Below are 14,640 nucleotides of genomic sequence, written 5' to 3' on the forward strand. Positions count from 1 at the left end.
ATAAGACCATTCAAAGCAAATTTTTGTTAAAGAAATTTTATTTATTTGAAAGGTAAAGTTACAGAGAGGGAGAGACAGAGAAAGGTCTTCCACCCACTGGTTCACTCCTCAAATGGCTGCAATGGTCACAGCTGGGCTGACCTGAAGCCAGGAGCTTCTTCCACATCTCCCATGTGGGTGCAGGGGCCCAAGCACTTGGGCTATCTTCCACTCCTTTCCCAGGCCAAAAGCAGGACAGCTGGATCAGAATTGCAACAGCCAGGATATGAACTGACACCCACGTGGGATGCCAGTGCCACAAGTGGCAGCTTAGCCTACTAGGCCACAGCACCAGCCCCTCAAAGCAACTTTTTAAACTATAAAATTAAAATATAAGAAACAGAATTTCAAAGAGTTCAGTCAGATTTTTACAATATCGTACTCTTACACTCTGCTTCTGATCCAACTCTCTACTAATGCACCGGGAGAGTCAGCAGGTGGTGGCCAAAAGGCTTGAGCCCCTTACTATTCATGTAGGAGACCAAGATGGAGTTTCTGGTTCCTGACCCAGACTTGGCTGTTTGCTGCCATTCTGAGTGATCCACTGGATGGAAGACCAATCACTGTGCCACTCTACCTTTCAAAAAATGGAAGAAAGCTTTAAGCATGGAGAGCGGCGTGGGGGTGGGAGTGTTGCTGCAGCATGTCAGGTTAAGCCATCACTTTCAATGCCTACATCCCATGAGCATCCTTTGGAATCCTGGCTGCTCCACTCCAATTCAGCTCCCTAATGCATCTGGGAGGGCAGAAGATAGTCTAATTATTTAAGCCCCTGCCACGCACACTGGAGACCTGGATGGTGTTCCAGACTCCTGGATTCAACCTGGCCTAGCCCTGGCCACTGTAGGAGTCAACTAACAGACAACCTCTCTATCTTTAGGGGGGAAAAAAAAGGAACTTATCTGTACAATGGGTATACCTACTTTGCAGGTTTGTCTTGAGGACTGAGCGAACAGTAAGGACCTAACATAAGAAGTAAATAGTGGAGGCCGGCGCCGCGGCTCAAAAGACTAATCCTCCACCTTGTGCCGCCGGCACACCGGGTTCTAGTCCCGGTTGGGGTGCCGGATTCTTTCCTGGTTGCCCTCTTCCAGGCCAGCTCTCTGCTGTGGCCAGGGAGTGCAGGAGGATGGCCCAAGAGCTTGGGCCCTGCACCCCATGGGAGACCAGGAGAAACACCTGGCTCCTGGATTGGTCTCCCGGCTTCGGATCAGCGCAGTGCGCCAGCCGCAGCGCACCGGCCGCGGCGGCCATTGAAGGGTGAACCAACGGCAAAGGAGGACCTTTCTCTCTGTCTCTCTCTGTCCACTCTGCCTGTCCCCCCAAAAAAAAAAAAAAAAAAAAGTAAATAGTGGATGGCATTTTTGTTCAATAGCTTTAGTGTCAGCCAATGAAGTAGTTTTATAGGTTTTTCAGTTACTATAACAGTAGTCAACCAACGAGCACCTGGTATAGTACCCTGCACAGAGAAGACGCCATCATTGTTACCAAGTCAGATTAACTCTTCTTACACTAAGAATTCTGAAAGCACTTATATTTTCACTAGAAAAAATGCTTGAAGACATCTTTTGTCTGCTTTATTCACTGATGAATCTCAAGTGCCTAGAATACTGCCTGGTACTTACTTGGCACTCCACATGTCTATTAAAGGAGTTTAGAACTTTTAAAACTTTGAATAGTAAGGCTTTTCAAAACACAATTTTTTCCTTTAATATTTATTTACTTATCTGAAAGGCAGAGTGACAGAGAGAGAGGGACAGCCAAAGAGATATCTCATCTTCTAGTTCACTCACCAAATGGCCACCAACAGCCACAGCTGGGCCAGGTCAAAACCAGGAGCTCGGAACTTCATACAATTTCGTGCGACATAGGTGGCAAGGGCCCAAGTACTTGGACCATTTTCCACTGCTTTCCCGAGAACATGAGCAGGGAGCTGAATTGTAAGTTGGAGCAATTAAGGCCCTGAACCAGCATTCATATGAGATACCACATTTCCAGGCGGCAGCTTAACCCACTGAGCCATACACTGGCCCTAAACACAGTAATCTTAACACTGAAGTATGCACATTTTTCTTCTTTGTGTACAAACTAAAAGGAGGTTCTTCTCCACAATTAAATACATTCTCTAGAAAGAGGAAATAATAATTTTATGTATGTATATGCATCACTTCTAAAAAACTTAAAAATTCCTTCCCAGTCAACTTCTGCTAGGTTAAAAACAATTTTTTTAAATGATCTTTCACACAGATTGTATAATTTTGTCTGCAGAAAAGTATTTTTCCCATCAGTCTCAATATGGAGAGGAAGAAGGAAAAGAATCCTTCTTATTCCCTCAAAACATTTCTCTTCTAGAATGTAATAGGACACTCTCAGGCAGATATGTTTAGCTATATAGAACAAAAAGCCATTAGGCCCAGTAAAAGCAGAGGTAGAAAATGAGAGACTGGGGAAAGTAAGGGGAAGAGAGGAAAGTCTAAATCTCTTCGCACAATTTTTACAGATTTAAAAAAGACAGGCCGGCTCCACAGCTCACTAGGCTAATCCTCCAACTGTGATGCAGGCACCCCGGGTTCTAGTCCCAGTTGGGGCGCCGGATTCTGTCCCGGTTGCTCCTCTTCCAGTCCAGCTCTCTGCTGTGGCCCGGGAGTGCAGTGGAAGATGGCCCAAGTCCTTCTGTCCTGCACCCACATGGGAGACCAGGAGGAAGCACCTGGCTCCTGGCTTCGGATCGGCGCAGAGCGCCGGCAGTAGCAGCCATTTGGGGGGTGAACCAACAGAAGGAAGACCTTTCTCTCTGTCTAACTCTGGCTGTCCCCCCCCCCCAAAAAAAAGTGAAAAAGAAAACCTCAAACTTTTGTTTTGGGATGCTGAGGCAAAAAAAAAAAAAAAAAAAACAACAACCAGAAGCAGCTCTTACATTGACATAATTCAGTAGAAAGGTTACATTAATCATTCACATTTTTATTCATTTGTTTTTTTTCCCAAGTCTTTGAAGAACTAAGAAACCCTTATCAAATTTTCAGAACTCAGTGTATATATCTGAGCTAGCTGGATTAAGCAAACCCTGGGAGGTAGGGAAGAGATTCAAGTAACTGAGTACTTGCCACCAATGTAGGAGAGACCGGACTGAGTTCCCAGCTCCAACTTTGCCCAATCCTGGCTGTTACAGGTGTTTAGGGAGTAAACCAGCAGATGATGGGAGCTGTGTTTCTCACTGTCTCTCATAAATAACTAAATATTAAAAAGAAAAATGAGGAAAATTTTCTAAGCTTAGTATACATGCCAACACCTAAGCCTTCTACATCTTTAAATACAAGCAGCTCAATACAGAAACAACAAAACCAGCGTGCTTGGTGTTGACACTATCAAAGTGACTAGCTGGTATGCCATCGAGCTCTATTTTCAGCAACCACCACATCCCTGACTTTTCCCATTCCCTCTATGGCGGAGACAGGGTTGAGAGAAGGAAATCTTTCACTCATTGATTTATAGTATGTTCTGGCAAATGCTAACTTTATTTGATAAAGAATAAAATCAGGGGCCGGTGCTGTGGCGCAGCGGGCTAATGCCCTTGCCTGAAGCGCCAGCATCCCATATGGGCACCAGTTCAAGATCCAGCTGCTCCACTTCTGATCCAGCTCTCTGCTATGGCCCAGGAAAGCAGTAAGAGATGGCCCAAGTCCTTGGGCCCCTGCACCCGTGTGGGAGACCGGTTAGAAGCTCCTGGCTCCTGGCTTCGGATCGGTGCAGCTCCAGCCTTTGTGGCCAATTGGGGAGTCAATCATTGGATAGAAGACCTATCTCTCTCTCTGCCTCTCCTCTCCTCTCTGTATAACTCTTTCAAATAAATAAATAAATCTTAAAAAAAAAAAAAAAGATCAATCCTCTGGGGACTCAGACCTCAATTATCCCTGTAGTAGAGTGATGGACACAGTTTTGGAAACTTTCATATAAATTTATGTAAGAAATCTCATAGTAGCAAATGGCCTTAAGTAGCATGGCCATAAAAAGCAGTTCACTGTGCAGGACAATCCCAATTTATGATAGCTGTTCCAGCACAATTATGAATTACCACTGCTTCAAGAAATCCTGAGGTGGTCAAATTACAAAAACCCAATCTTTTGCCATGAATTTAGTACATCTGAATGACCTTCTAAAATTGTGCCTGGGGCATGACTAACCTGGACGTTTTGTTAATGAGCTCAACCATAAAATTATGTTGGCAACTCCGGTTGTCAATATAGATATACCAGTACTTAACTCTATCACGCTGTTAACTGACCACTTCAATAAAAATAATGTTTTTATTATGGCTCTTGATTATCTCTTAATTGATCCTATCTGACAGGTATCCATACTACTTAGAACATTTGTGAATCTGGCAACCTTTGCTCCTCTTAAAAGTTTTATGACTACCCATTATTAACTTAAAGGTATCTGTTAGAAGATGGGGCAGTAGCTATTTCAAAAGTACTTGAGGAAGGGCCAGCACTGTGGCATAGTAGGTTAAGCCTACACCTGCATGGCCAGGATCCCACATCGGCGCTGGTTTGAGTTCCAGCTGCTCCACCTCCAATCCAGCTCTCTGCTGATGGCTGGGAAAACAACGGAAGATGGCCCAAGTACTTGGGGTCCTGCACCTACATGGGAGACCTGGAAGAAGCTCCTGGATCCAGGTCAGTCCAGCTCCAGTCATTGCAATCATTTGGAAAGTTAACCAGCAGATGGAACACCTCTCCATCTCTCCCTCTGTCTTTAACTCTTCCTCTCAAATAAACCTTTAAAAAAAAAATTGTGGGGCTAGCGCTGTGGTATACTGGGTAAAGCCACCGCCTGCAGTGCTGGCATCCCTTATGGGCACTGGTTTGAGTCCCGGCTGTTCCACTTCTAATCCAGCTCTCTGCTATGGCCTGGGAAAGCAGTAGAGGATGGCCCCAGTCCTTGGGCCCCTGCACCGCATGGGAGACCCGGAAGAAGCTCCAGGCTCCTGGCTCAGGATCAGCACAGCTCCTGCCATTGCAGCCAACTGGGGAGTGAAACAGTGGATGGAAGACCTCTCTCTCTAACTTTGAATTTCAAATAAATAAATCTTTATAAAAAATAGCAAGCACAGTGTGAAATAGCATATATTTTTAAAAAGTACTTGAGCAAAGAAATGCATGGCATCAGCCATATTCCAGTAGATACTATGATAAGCACCCTAAGAAAGCTGAGTTGCGGAACCTGTATGTGAACACACATTCTTTGCAAGGTAGAGAGGGGAGAAAGGGAGGGAAGGGAAGGGGAGGAGAGAGAAGGAGAGGAGGAAGAGGAGGGAGCAGAGAAATCTTCCTCTGCTGGGTCACACCCCAAGTGACAACAGTTAGGGCTGGGTCAACCCAGGAGCCAAGAGCACAGAACTCCATCCAGGTGTCTCACATGTGTGGCTGGGATCCAAGCACTTGGGCCACCATCCACAGCCTTTCCAGGAGCATTAGCAGGCAACTGGATTGGAAGGAAAGGCAGGACTCTAACCTACATTGCAAGTGGTAACCTAACTTGCATGCCAAAACACCAACCCTATAAACACATTAAGACTGCCTAAATAAAATCCCTCATTCTAACTTCACTCACTGGGCCTTAAGATGGAACTTTGTTTCTGAAAAAACACATCAGTTTTCTTTAGAAAAGTGACATAGTACCAAAGCCACAAACATCAAGATACTACTATATGAAGTAACTGCTTCATATACTAGTATGCAAGGACAGGCATTATGGTCCAATGGGTTGAGCTACTGCTTGAGATACCAACATCCCATATCCGGGTTCTGGTAGGAATCCTAGCTGCTGTTTCTGACCCAGGTCCCTGTTAATGCACCCAGGAGGTAGTCACTGATGACTCAAGTACCTGAGTCCCTGGCACCCATGAAGGAGACCAGGATGGAATTCTGGGTTCATGGCTTCCACCTGGCTCTGGCCCAGCCCCAGCTGTTGCAGGCATTTGGAGAGTGAACCAGAAGACAGCAGATCTCTCGAATAAATAAGTAATAACACTTGTCACCCAAAACAACATCATACTACTCCCCCATAAAACAGCACCTTACTTTGTTACACATAGGTCTGTTAAGAGTGACTGCAGAGGCCGGCACTGTGGCATAGCAGGTAAAGCCACCACCTGCAGTGCTGGCATCCCATATGGGTGCTGGTTCAAGTCCTGGCTGCTCCACTTCCAATCCAGCTCCCTGCTGTAGCCTGGGAAACCAGTGGAAGATGGGCCCCTGTACCCACATGGGGAGACCAGAAGACGACCTGGCTCCTGGCTTCGGATCGGTGCAGCTTTGGCCTTTGCAGTCATCTGGGCAGCGAATCAGCAGATGGAAGACCTTTCTCTCTCTCTCTCTGCCTTTCAGATAAATAAAAAAAAAAAAGTGTGACTACAAGGGCCGGCACTGTGGCGTAACAGGTTAAGCTGCTATCTGCAGTGCTGGCATCCCATACAGGCACTGGTTCATATCCTGCTGCTCCTCTTCCAATCCAGCTCCGTGCTAATGTGCCTAGAAAAGCAGCAGAAGATGGCCTAAGTCCTTGGGCACCTGCAATTACATGGGAGACCCAGAAGAAGCTTCTGGCTTTAGGCTGCCACAGCCCTGGCCTAGCCGTTGCGGACATTTGGGGAGCAACTCAGAGGATGGAATATCTCCCTCTCTGTCTCTCCTTGTCTCTTAGTAACTCTGCCTTTCAAATGAATAAATCTTATAAAAAAAAAAAAAAAGGGCGACTGTATGGGGCCTGTGTAGCAAGTAAAGCTGCAGTATGCAAAGCTTGCATCCCATTAAGGGTGCTGGTACGATTCTTGCCTGCTCCACTTGAGCCAGCTCCCTGATAAAAGTACCTGGGAAAACAGAAGATGGCCCAAGTCTTTAGGCCCCTGCACCCACATGGGAGACTAAGAAGTAGCTCCTGCTGGCGCCGTGGCTCAATAGGCTAATCCTCCACCTTGCGGCGCCGGCACACCGGGTTCTAGTCCCAGTTGGGGCACCGGATTCTGTCCCGGTTGCCCCTCTTCCAGGCCAGCTCTCTGCTATGGCCAGGGAGTGCAGTGGAGGATGGCCCAGGTGCTTGGGCCCTGCACCCCATGGGAGACCAGGAAAAGCACCTGGCTCCTGGCTCCTGCCATCGGATCAGCGCGGTGCGCCGGCTGCAGCGGCGGCCATTGGAGGGTGAACCAACGGCAAAGGAAGACCTTTGTCTCTGTCTCTCTCTCTCACTGTCCACTCTGCCTGTCAAAAAAAAAAAAAAAAAAAAAGAAGAAGAAGTAGCTCCTGATTCTGTCCTGGGCCCAGCCTTGGCCACTGCAGCCATTTGGGAAGTGAACCAGCAGGTGGAAAAGTGCTCTCTGCCTTTGAAATAGGTAAATCTTAAAAAAAAAAAAAAGCCGGCGCCGGGGCTCACTAGGCTAATCCTCCGCCTGCGGCACCGGCACACCGGGTTCTAGTCCCGGTCGGGGCGCCGGATTCTGTCCTGGTTGCCCCTCTTCCAGGCCAGCTCTCTGCTGTGGCCAGGGAGTGCAGGAGGATGGCCCAAGTGCTTGGGCCCTGCACCCCATGGGAGACCAGGAGAAGCAGCACCTGGCTCCTGCCTTCGGATCAGCGCGGTGCGCCGGCCGCAGCACACCAGCCACAGCGGCCATTGGAGGGTGAACCAACGGCAAAAGGAAGACCTTTCTCTCTGTCTCTCTCACTGTCCACTCTGCCTAGCCAAAAAAAAAAAAAAAAAGAAAAAGAAAAGAAAAGAAAAAGAAAAAAGAAAAGAAAAGCTTGCTTGGGTTGCTTTTCACTGTGTCTACCTGTACTGACTGACTCCAAAATTGGCAGTTTAACACTAGCCGTATTCTTCACCATATCAGTGTTCAAAGAACATTTTATATGAAGGGGGAAAAGAGGCCCTAAACAACATTCACAATAGTAAGAATTTATCTATCAGGGCCGGTGCTGTGGTGTAGCAGGTAAAGATGCTGCCTGCAGTGCCAGCATCCCATATGGGTGCTGGTTTGAGTCCTGGCTGCTCTACCTCCCATCTAGCTCTCTGCTATGGCCTGGGAAAGCACTAAAAGATGGCCCAAGTCCTTGTGCCCCTGCACCCTTGTGGGAGACCTGGAAGAAGCTCCTGGCTTAGGATCAGCATAGCTCTGGCTGTTGCCACCATATGGGGAGTAAATCAGTGGATGGAAGACCTCTTTCTGCCTCTGCCTTTAACTCTTTCAAATAAATACATCTTAAAAAAAAAGAATGTATCTATTATCTGAAATGTGCAATAATTCATGATTTCATTGTGTGTTTTTTTTTTAAAGTTAAGTATGGAGGCGGTGCTGTGGCGTCACAGGTGAACCCACCACCTGCAGTGCTGGCAATCCATATGGGCTCTAGTTTGAGTCCTGGCTGCTCCACTTCCAATCCAGCTCTCTGCTATGACCTGGGAGACCACATGGGAGACCCAGAAGAGGCTCCTAGCTCCTGCCTTCGGATCAGCGGAGCTCCAGCCATTGTGGCCATCTGCGGAGTGAACCAACAGGTGGAAAACCTCTTTCCAACTTTGCCTTTCAAATAATCAATTAATTTTAAAAAGTTACGTAGGTGGAAGACCTCTTTCCAACTTTGCCTTTCAAATCATCAGTTAATTTTAAAAAGTCACGTAAGGTAACAGAATACACTGAAGTGACCAATATACACAACACTGTTCCCAAAGTCTAAAGTATACAAAGAGCACAGGCTGAAAGAAGATACCTGTGGAAGGAACCTTTAAAAATACAATATGGGAGGGGCCGGCGCCGTGGCTCACTTGGTTAATCCTCCACCTGCAGGCACTGAGTTCTAGTCCCGGTTGCTCCTCTTCCAGTGCAGCTCTCTGCTGTGGCCCAGGAGGGCAGTGGAGGTTGGCCCAAGTGCTTGGGCCCCTGCACCTGCATGGGAGACCAGGAGGAGGCTCCTGGCTTCGGATCGGCACAGCGCGCTGGCCGTAGTGACCATTTGGGGGGGTGAACCAACGGAAGAAAGACCTTTCTCTCTCTGTCTATAACTCTACCTGTCAAAAAAAAAAAAAAAAATACAGGGGAGCGGTAGCAAGGTGGCATAGCAGGTAAAGCGCCGTCTGCATGCCATCATCCCATATGGGCGCCAGTTCGGGTCCCAGCTGCTACTCTTCCGATCCAGCTCTCTGCTGTGGCCTGGGATAGCAGTAGAGGATGGCCCAAGTTTCTTGGGTCCCTGCATCCATGTGGGAGACCCAGAAGCTGCTCCTGGCTCCCGGCTTGGATCAGCACAGCTCTGGCTGCTGCGGCCAAGTTGGGAGTGAACCAGCGGATGGAAAACCTCTCTCTATCTCTTTGCCTCTCCTCTCTTGGTAACTCAGAATTAAAAAAAAAAAAAAAAAAAGTACATTACCCAGGGCCAGTGCTGTGACACTGAGGTTTAAGCTGCCATCTTCACTGCAGGCATCTCATGTGGTCGCTAGTTCAGTACAGGCTGCTCCACTTCTGATCCAGCTCCCTGCTAATGAGTGTGGGAAAGCCGTGGATGATGGCCCCAGTCACTGGGCCCCTGTCACCCACGTGGGAAGCCCCAAAGAAGCCCCTAGCTCGGGTCTTAGGCCTGGCCCAGCCCTGGCCATCAGGGACATTTACGGAGTGAACCAGATCTCTCTCTCCTCTAACTCTGTCTTTCAAACAAATAAGTCTTTAAAAAAAAAAAAAGTGCACTGCCCAATTCTACAAGGTAGGGGGAAAATTTTATCAATAAAGACTACTAACTAACATATAGCAATAAAAAAAAAACTATTACTAGCCTACAGTCAAAGCATTGGCATTTAATACAAATACATTTAACTCATTAATAACGTTTATTTTATTCCCCCCCCCCCCACAAAACATGTACTAAGGAGTTAATTCAAAACATGCTCCCCACCCTTCACTAGCAGAATAAGCTAGAGATGAGGCCATGGTGTTTTAAAACAACGGTTCTTAAGTGACTCACAAAACGTGAATTATTGGATATGCTGTATTTACAGACAAAACTAAAAGGAACTATCAAAACTTTTCCCTACCACCTAATGGAGTGACTCCTGACAGGAAGATTAGGAAAAGATACAACGAGCAACCATCCCACATGCCCAAACACTGCTTTGTTGATATCCCACCGCAGCTCCCTCCCAAGATGGGGAAAGCATTCACTTCTTCCCCTCTGTAGCCTCTTCTCTTCTGTCCTATGTGGTTCATGTACATGGGTCTGTAAGATGCATCAGACATGCTCAGTTGGACTGGCTTAATTCAGTGATAATAAACACAACCTTCAAAGTAAGCAGTCCTAGTCTCAACTACAACTTCCTATGGGCAACCCAAAACTGTCCTGCTCCTCAGGACATCTTAGCTCTCTTACTCCAGTACCATTAAATAGTCCACCTAAACTGATCCCAGTTCCCCAGAACAGAGTTAAATGGAGATACAAAGTTTAGTTCCTAGGTTCAATACAGTACACAAAATAAAAGTTAAGCACCCAGCAATAACAGAAAAAAGAGAAAGGCCTTTGGAAAGCAAACATTTATTATAAATATTAAAAAGCAAACCATTTCAGTGTATTCTATCTTCTACAATCCCCACACCTGACAAATCTTGTTTGGTGATCTGACTCCAGGATCATTTTTTGTCACCACAAACAAAACTCCATTATTGCACTTAACAAATGAGTGGACAAAGGTAGAGACTGATTCCTGGTGACAGTCTTCTTCTCCCTTTCCACTGAATCCCCAGCTTATGCCCTAATCACAGGAATATCTCCTCATCCAATAAGACTCTACTTCCTTCCCCTTTTAGTTCCTGAAAGGGACACTTAAAAAACCAGTAACCATAACGCTTTTTCTAAAGGGCCTTCCTCTGAATAACAGGGGTTTGGTCAAAAATTCTCAGCACTCAAACTCAAGATGATCACTAACCTGTCATTTATTCACAAACTACAATCATAAGCTTCCAAATTGATTTTAAAAACAGATTTCGAAATAAAAAACCTTCCCCCCTATCCTTTTTGGTTATCACACCAATTTACTCAGCCTAAATCCCAACACAACAGAATGCATTCGAGTATAATTTCAAGTTTCCTCCCAAGGACACAGACTAAGAAGGGAACCTATTTAGAGCACGAGGGGAGAGAAAGAGCTGCACCACGAGCACACGGTGTGTGTGATTTTTAAACACGTTGAAATAAAGGCAAAGCTGACCTTGAGCTGTACTTCCCCATCTTATTCCCTTCCCCCTCTTAACAGGAACCCTACTCAATACAAAAGACAAAATATAGTTCGATATCTTTTGTAAATTTGAGGGTTAGAAGCTTTCTCTCCTAATTTTAAAATCCCTAAATCCAAATTTCCGATGATACTCTAGGATTTGCCTTGTGGTTATTCACATGACCAAATTGGCATTCAAAGCAAGCAAAGGCCCTTCATAGCATTTGAAAAATATGTAACTTAAGTCATCAAGGACCAACAGCCCTTGATTCCAACCATCTCACCCCACCCTACCCCACAAAACTATGAAAGCCACGGGAATCACATATACGGCTTCTCATTTCTGTAATACTGCAGTTGACAGGATGTGGGTACCTAGATCCAAAATGGGTGGGGAGCAGGGGATTAAAAATGCATGGCCCAAGACTATCTAGATAAGGGACAATGCACATTTTGATAAAGTTCCAAAGAATTATTGAAGAACCCTGAAGGGTCCAAGGAGCTATGAACAAAGACGACCATTAAAATTTTCCCACAAAATGACTGCTTTAAAATGGAACAATTAAAACACTACATATCATCACCTACATTCACAATCCAAAAACCCAAGCCACAAATCAGAGCCTGAATAGATTAAGAACCCCAAAGTATGAACACGCATTCCAAACCTGGGGAGTCAACCAAAACACAGTTGCTTCAACGTTATTTGGACAACTTTATTTTTCAACAAGTCTTTCCGTTTCACATGATACAGGTAGAGAGAAAAGCCACCATTTGCACTGATAGACTGAGGCACACGCACTGCCAAGGCTGCACTACCAAGAGTCACGGTCTCCTTGTCTCTTGTTCACCGTTGTGTCCACCAGAGCCCAGTGCTGAAGGTGCCAGAGAGATTACAGGAACTTCGAGCTCTCCCAGGTCAGTCCGAGGGAAGGGAGCGGAGCGTCGTTTTTCTGGACCTCCACAGAAAAAGGCGAGGGTGAAAAGCCCCAGACGCCCCCAGCCCAAGGTGCGCCGGCCTCCGGGAGGGAAACCCGATCCCAGCACCGCAGCCAGTCCCCGCCCAAGGATGAACTGCAGAGATTCCCTCTCCCCCTTCCCCCACCCCCACCCGCGACGGGCCCCCAGCACCAGCCTGCAGAAGCCCTCCGCTCGCAAAGGTTCTCCTTTGTGAGGCTCCACAGCCGCCGCCCCACGCTGGGCCTCCGGGGAAAAGCCACCGCCCCCACCCGCCATATTTCCATGAAAGGCGCCCGCGCTACGGCTCCCGGTCTTCACGCTCTCCCGTGTGGCGGGTGTTTCTCCCCCCATCACCCCACCCAATTGTTCTCCACATCCCAAGGCCGTCCCAGAAGCTCCCCTGGGGATAGCTCGCCGGGAGACAGCACCCGCCATCTCCTCCCCTTCCCCCGCCCGGGGACTCGCCCTCCCCCCAGCCGCCATTTTACAATCAACTCCTCCACCCTGTCGCCTCTGCCTCCCGACTCGCCGAAGACTATAGCTAAGGACGCCGAAGGGGTCAAATTCCTGGGTCTGGAGCCCCTCATCGCTCCAGGAGCCCACAAGCCATTTCCTACTCCCTGAATCCACGTCCCCCGGCCAGGATCGGAGACGATGCCGCCATTTTGTCTCCCATTCCCGGCCTCTGTGGGCGGCGGCAGGGTCCGAGAATTCCAGCCCCTCGTTGCCCCCCCAACTCACCGTCGTATCGCTCAGCCTGCTCGGCCAGCTTCGCCTGGTACACCAGATCCTCCCGATCATCCATAGCGGCAGCGGCTCCGGCGGGGTCTGCGCGTCGGATGGAAGCGGATAGCGTCTCCGACTCTCTCAGCCTCTCGCTCCGCGTCCGGGCAGCAAAAATGGCGGCGCCTCAATCCGGGACTTCCGCCTGCGCACGCGGACAACTGCTCAGCTCTATGGCAACCGCTCCCTGGCAACTGGCGCGGGGGGCGGGCCCTGGTGCTCGGCGCTCGAAGGGGCTGGAACCAGCCAGACGCCCCTCCTCCGTCCGCGCGGCGGGCTCCCGAGCACCGAGGCGGGAACTGCGACTGCGGGGAGAGCGAGCTGGCCCCGAGGGAGCCTCGGGGGCTGGAGACGGGCCCCCGACCGCGGTCGGAGGCCGGGCTTGCGCAAGAGAAAGCGAAAAGCTGTAACGGTTCTGGTAATGGCAGGCCTTCCTCGCCGACCTCAAGTTGCTCTTTCCTACCGTGTCCCATTTTCTCGGTCAAGCCCAGTCCTGGGCATTCTTCGGGCTCTTTGGAACCCGTGGGTAAAACACTGGGCCCTGCCGTCATTGGCAGGGAGCGGGGGCGGCGTGGGGGCCGCAGGTTCTCGCCTCCATTTCGCCTGCCTGCACGGTCATCCTTTTCTTCTCTGTAGTGTTACTTCCCCGCTAAGCCCACCATGGACAGGAGCAGGGACTCTGTTGAAAGAGCCTGGTCTGGAATCCGCCGTGCGGGAGAGTTGAGCCAAGACCAAGGGCACCACTGAGAGGCAACAGCCGGAAATGGAAATGCCTTCTCAAAGGCAAGGACCACGGCCGTGTCGCTCCCTCCCCGTGGATTCCCAGCACGCTGTACCCCATAAATACCGGAGCTGAGGGACCAGCAACATGCACTGGGGGCGGCGGATTAGCACCTGAGTACTCAGGCCCCACCACCTGCACCCAAAGACCCCCTGGTGTCCTGGGCTCCTGGCTTTGCAGCCCTTTGGGGAGTGAACCAACAGATGGAAAATCCCCCCCACACACACACACAGACACTCACCCGCTTTCTGTGTCACTCTGCCTTTCAAATAAATTATTTAAATTTAAATTAAAAAAAAAAAGATGTATGGGTTTCTTTGAAAGGCAGAGTTATGAAGAGAAAGAGAAACAGATCTTCCGTCCCCTGGTTCACTCCCCAAACGGCGCCATGGCCAGGGCTGGGCCAGGCAGTAGCCAGGAGCTTGGAACTCCAGCCCGGTCTTCCCCTCAGGAATGCAGGGTCCCAGATACTTGAGCCCTCTTGCACTGCTTTCCCAGGCGCATTAGCAGGGAGCTGGATTGAAGGAAGTGGAGCAGCTGGGAGTAGAACCCTCATGGCGAGATGGGTTGAGGTTTTTACCTGCTGCACTACAATGCTGACTCTCCCAATTTTGAGTCTTAAAAAAAAAAAATACACTGTGTAGTGGGGTCTGCAGATTTGGGATAAGAAGTAGATTTTTTTTTTTTTTTTTTTTGACAGGCAGAGTGGACAGTGAGAGAGAGAGACAGAGAGAAAGGTCTTCCTTTTGCCGTTGGTTCACCCTCCAATGGCCGCCGCTGCAGCCGGCGCACCGCGCTGATCCGATGGCAGGAGCCAGGAGCCAGGT

At 48.6% G+C, this 14,640-nt stretch overlaps 2 protein-coding genes across 3 annotated transcripts in view; one reads left to right on the forward strand and one right to left on the reverse strand.

Moving 5' to 3' along the window:
* Positions 1-13,149, forward strand: part of DOC2B (double C2 domain beta) — a 95,037-nt gene extending 81,888 nt beyond the window's left edge. Inside the window, exon 12 of the mRNA XM_089317584.1 lies at positions 1-13,149. This exon is cut by the window's left edge and continues 23,540 nt beyond it. The gene's annotated coding sequence lies outside the window, so the exon portion shown is untranslated.
* Positions 1-13,166, reverse strand: part of YWHAE (tyrosine 3-monooxygenase/tryptophan 5-monooxygenase activation protein epsilon) — a 46,219-nt gene extending 33,053 nt beyond the window's left edge. For both annotated transcript variants that reach the window (XM_002718890.6, XM_070061174.2), the window contains exon 1: positions 12,991-13,166. In XM_002718890.6, coding sequence (XP_002718936.1) covers positions 12,991-13,054 — 64 coding nt within the window. In that variant the 5' untranslated portion in view covers positions 13,055-13,166. The remainder of the gene's footprint in view (positions 1-12,990) is intronic.
* Positions 13,167-14,640: the final 1,474 nt, after the last annotated feature.

The sequence above is a fragment of the Oryctolagus cuniculus genome, chromosome 17 (assembly GCF_051225735.1).
Source record: "Oryctolagus cuniculus isolate XC-2025 breed Fujian yellow rabbit chromosome 17, ASM5122573v1, whole genome shotgun sequence".
NCBI classification, from domain to species: Eukaryota; Metazoa; Chordata; class Mammalia; order Lagomorpha; family Leporidae; genus Oryctolagus; species Oryctolagus cuniculus.